The following is a 5157-nucleotide window of genomic DNA, read 5'->3' on the forward strand; positions in this document are numbered from 1 at the left end:
AAGCAAATCATGTACTATTATTATTATTATTATTATTATTATTATTATTATTAAATATCATGAATGGTCAAGTCACTAGTCAACAAATTCATTGACATACGCACGTTTTGGAGACTGTTGATGAAGAAGATGAAGAGTCGTAAGATGCACTTAAAGAGAGAGAGAGAGTTAGATCGATTGAGGGATGGATCCCGAGGCCACTCTGGCCCTTTGAATTAGGATTTACTTGAGGTGATATGCAAAAAGAAGATGAAGAGTAAGGAGAAAACCTTATCTAGGATTTTAAGAATTGGGACTCCTTTGTCATTACTTTTGTGAGTGTCCATATGGTTGTTTGAAAATTATCTTCATGTCGGCCAAAATACCATCATTATAGGAGTCGGTGAGAGGACCATATCCAACTGTTGTTGGTTGCCTCCTCACTCATCTAGCGCCATGTGTCAGTAGGGGGCTTCTAGGAGACCAAATCTGATAACCTCGTAACTACTCCCCCATTCTTAGGATATCATGCATCCTGGAATATTTGTAGCCATTATCAACGAGTCTGTATAAGGTATATGTCTATCTTAAGGTGAAAAACGGTTATGTTGATATGGAGTGACCTTGAGAATAGACCAAGTCATGATCAAACACTGAGATTGAGAAGATGCCGATATTCGATGCTGAGAAAGGGAGTTGGTGACTAAGATCAAGATAAAGATGATGTCGGCGATTGAAACTAAGACTGAGAGATGATGTCAGGACTTAGTGTTAGGCCTAGGTAGATGTTGTTAGGATATGGAGCTAAGCTATAAATAATATTGACAACTGCGTCCGAGACAGAGTGATGCAGGCCCAACCCTTGATGACCACACGTATAGAATTTGAAAACCTACATTTATTTCTAGTGAAACTGTAATCGTCAAATTTTGGTCTTAAATTCTACAATTTAAATATTTTTAAGAGTTTTTTTTTGTTATTTTTAGTAATTTTCATTTTTAGGGTATTTAAAGTAATTTTGGTATTTCTGGTATTTATAAGAGAGGATTTGTCTTGATCTGCATCCTGTTTTGCGTTAAAATTATTCAATTATTTACTTTCGTTTTCAGGTAAAAAATCTATTTTCTTTCTTTACAGAATTAGAATTAAGATCTGCGTAGGTTGTGATCAAGGGCGGAGCCAGGTACAACCCTACTTGGGCTGTACCACGGATGTCCGACGGCGGTGAGAAGAGAAAAACATCAATTTTACTATAAAAAAAGGGGAAAACGAAAGAGAAAGCGGAGGCTAGCCTGGGCGTCGGCATCGACGTCGGTGTGACCCACAACCAGGGTAGATCACCCGAGTTGGCTCCGCTATTGGTTATGGTCTATATAAGAGTAATGTTTAGATGTTGAGAAATTATCCTTTTTTCATAATAAAATTCTTAGGCTGCGTTTGGTAGCCTGTAATCTACCTTGTAATGTAATCCAGATTACATTACAAAGTTGATTATTTTGTTTAGTTTGATTTAAAACTTGTAATGTAATGTAATCTGGATTACAAAAGGTAGTGAAGATTTGTAATCTGGATTACAAAGCAAATGCTATGTAATCCGATTACATTACGAGGTCATTGTTTCACCAAAGTTTAAATGCCGAATATACCCTTAGTCTGTTGTCGACCGCTGCCCGCCACCGGTCTTCGGCCGCCGGCCGTCGGCCGCCGGTCGCCGGCCGTCGGCCACCGGTCGCCGCCGCCGCTGGTCGTCGGTCGTATCCGGTCGCCGGCTGCCGCCCGTCGCCGGCCGCCGACAATCGGCCGCCATCGCCGCTGCCAATTGTCAGCCGTCGATCGCCGGCCGCCGATCGCCGTCCACCTCCGCCACCGTTGCCCGCCGTCGCCCGCTTGGCGTCGCCCATCGCCGCCGATTGGCAAAGATGGTGGCCTGCTGCGGCGACCGACGGTGGCGGCGGTAGCTGGTTGCCGATGGCTGCCGCAAACTCCGACAGAGGTGTGGCGACCGCCGATAGAGGTCACAGGATATTTTTGTCATTTTATAATAATATGAATTAGATTCCTTATAAAAAATAATGGACACCAAACAAAAGAATGTAATCACCTTTGTAATCAAAGATTACATACATTACATTACCAAACGTAGTAATGTAATCAAGATTACATTACATTACATTACAAATTTGATTACATTACATGCTAGATTACATTACACCCAACCAAACGTAGCCTTAATGTGGTAAAATTCAGAGAACGACGTATTTCTTTTTGTTTTAGAAGGATACTTTTTTTGTTTTCTCCTCAATTTTCTTTTCTTGATAGTCCATAGGATAATCGCTATCCTACGTACCCGGCGTCACAAAGATAATGTCTACTATCGAAGCCGAGATTGAGAGAGAGTTAAAGTCAGTCATTGAGACTAGGATCGAAGCTTAGATCTGAAAGATGTAAATGGTTGAGACTGAGATAGAAATGAAGTTGAAGTCTAAGCTGAAGACTAAACTAGAGTGGACATCGGAATCAGTCAACTGAGACCAAGCTAGAAGGTGAGTTATGGTTGGGAGTTGAGATAAGAGTCATTGCAACTAAGTTGCACTTAACCAAACTTGAAAATCTAGGATAAGCATATTAGACCGGCTCAATCAGATTCGAGTCCCACCAAACAGAGTACAATTCTCTCCAAGTCATATTTAACCATTTTGACTTTGCCTTATAAAAGTGGAATTTATTAATCTTCTTTGAATACAGTTTTGTCTTTTATCACTTAGTGCAATTACACCTAATTATTCTTAAGTTTAATATATATATTTTTTATTTTTTAATAACCAATATAATATTATCATTGTATGTGCGTGTCAACTGTCAACCTCGTACCTTGCCCTAACCTAGTTCGCCTCTTTGCGAACCTTAAGTCTACCAATAACATAGTTCGCTCATGGCCTCGCCCATTATACGTGACCTTGTTTAGCACTCATGACTTCTGCTCAATAAACTCAACATTGTTCACTATTTTGATGGTAAACAGTGATTCCTTCATATCAAGGTCTCCATTGATCCGTTCTCATACTAAAATGAAAAAAAAAATAATAAATCAAGAATAACTATTAATCTTGAATAGTTAAATAATGTATGAAAAAGAATCGACACTCAACTATTAATCGAAATTTAACTCTCAAATCATAATACCATCATACACTTGTCAAATGTCTCTCCTAAGAGAACAACGAACTAAAAAAATCTCAAAACATATGCCGTCTATCTTCTCCTCTCCTTTTCGTTTTGTGTGGAGAAATACAACCTTATCGAAATGAGTTATAGAAGTTTTTTTTTTCTTCTTTTGACAAATTTTCATTTTATTTCTTGCCAATTCAAATGTTGTTTGAAAGCTGTGTTCCAATAACTACACTTCACAAAGTCAACCAGCCTGCCCATCGGCCGCTTGACTTCGATTATGTCCTTCCCTCAGAGAATGTCAACCCCTCAACCTAAAATTTATCTAAATATCGATCGCATACCAAACTGCGAAGCATCAATTTGATTTGTCTCATTAATTCCTCAAGCAAAACAATCATTGACCTTCGTCTCATCCAAGAAATCCAAAACAATCACATGCAAATTTTCCAAACGCACGCCACTTGGAAGCATGAGGATCTACGAAGCAAAGTCAAAGTCCATCGTCTCGCTCTCTCTGTTGGGTTTGGCCTTGCTGATTAAAGCCCTCACTTTAGGCTTTAATGAGCTTGAACTAATCTCGTTACAACACATGTTTGCTTTGACGCCACCCTCTATAAAGCCCTGCAATAATCATCCATGGAATTAACTCGAACGCACTAGAGTTTTAGCAATTTAATTAGCTCCTAAACATCGATCATCATAGAGTGATGGAGTTTGATGCGAGAGCTGGTAATCATAGCTCTGATGTGGAGATGGAGTTGAGGAAAGGGCCGTGGACAGTGGAAGAAGATCTCTTGCTGGCGAACTACGTCTCTCTGCATGGCGAGGGCCGGTGGGATTCCGTAGCCAAATGCTCAGGTACGTTCTTATTTCGATCGTTTGCTTGATTTTCCATTGAGTTGCCTTCAGAAATCTTGGATAAAGATCGATGTGGAATAACAGGGCTGAGAAGGACCGGGAAGAGTTGCCGGCTCCGGTGGCTGAACTACCTCCGCCCGGACGTCCGCCGGGGGAACATCACGCCGGAGGAGCAGCTCCTCATTCTCGAGCTCCACTCTCGTTGGGGAAACCGGTGAGTCGTCGTCGTTGATGAGCGAAGAGAGGAGATATATTGCATGTGGTCGGTCGGTCGGTCCTAAATGGTTGAAACAACATGGCAGGTGGTCGAAGATAGCGCAGGTGTTGCCGGGAAGGACGGACAATGAGATCAAGAACTACTGGAGGACGCGAGTGCAGAAGCACGCGAGGCAGCTCCGGTGCGACGTCGACAGCAAGCAGTTCAGGGATATGGTCAGGTACATGTGGATGCCCCAGCTGGCTGAGAGGATTCTGGCCGCTTCCGGTGGCGGTGGCTCCTCGGCTCAACAGAGCGCGTGGCCGGCGGAGGAAGGCGCACGGTTAGCCATCCCGCTGCCGGAAACATCCGGCAACTCGAACACCGTCAATTTGTGTTCGGAGTCGTCGGATGCGGCTTCAGCGTCGGATTACTTCGCCGGCGGCGGCGATGCAGGGTGGTTTCAGGATACGGCAGCGGCTGAGTTGAGCGAGGGGTGGATGGAATCGCTGCGGAGTCCAGGAATTTGCGATAGCTTTTGGTTGCAGGATTTGGAGCAGAGTGGGTGGGACGAAAGCTTGTGGAATATGGAGGTGCTTTAGCAGACATGAAGAACAGAGTAAAAATCTCTAAAAACGAAAAAAAAAAAAAGAAGCGAAGGGAATTTTAACTCTTTCCTGTAATCTTCTTCCGGATATCTCCGTTAACTAGTGCAGAAGGGACGTCAGATTCTTTAAGCAAAACAGTAGTTTTGATGTAAGAATTTATTGTAAGATTGATGAATCTAATTGGTAAAGAGCACAAATTAGATCAGGCATTTGTTTATTGATTGTGCGAGAGAATTATATGTGCTCCTTTTCTAAAAATATACCTGGAATGGAATTAATTCAAACTTCAAGAAACTGACAATTTTAGACTGCAAAACATGATATAATATACCATGAATATAAACT

General features: G+C 42.0%; 1 protein-coding gene across 1 annotated transcript; it reads left to right on the forward strand.

Moving 5' to 3' along the window:
* The first annotated feature begins 3809 nt into the window (after window positions 1-3809).
* LOC122038175 (transcription factor MYB2-like) lies at window positions 3810-4881 on the forward strand. The gene is made up of 3 exons (XM_042597808.1): window positions 3810-4008; window positions 4093-4222; window positions 4311-4881. Exons 1-3 carry the CDS (start codon window positions 3858-3860, stop codon window positions 4804-4806), a joined length of 777 nt encoding a protein of 258 aa, XP_042453742.1. The 5' UTR covers window positions 3810-3857; the 3' UTR covers window positions 4807-4881.
* Window positions 4882-5157: the final 276 nt, after the last annotated feature.

The sequence above is a fragment of the Zingiber officinale genome, chromosome 1A, assembly GCF_018446385.1.
Source record: "Zingiber officinale cultivar Zhangliang chromosome 1A, Zo_v1.1, whole genome shotgun sequence".
Classification (NCBI taxonomy): Eukaryota; Viridiplantae; Streptophyta; class Magnoliopsida; order Zingiberales; family Zingiberaceae; genus Zingiber; species Zingiber officinale.

Coding starts and splice junctions, on each gene's coding strand:
- LOC122038175 (XM_042597808.1), top strand. CDS start 3,858: ATGGAGTTTGATGCGAGAGCTGGTAATCATAGCTCTGATGTGGAGATG. Junction 4,009..4,092: donor TTCCGTAGCCAAATGCTCAG/GTACGTTCTTAT, acceptor GTGGAATAACAG/GGCTGAGAAGGACCGGGAAG. Junction 4,223..4,310: donor CACTCTCGTTGGGGAAACCG/GTGAGTCGTCGT, acceptor ACAACATGGCAG/GTGGTCGAAGATAGCGCAGG.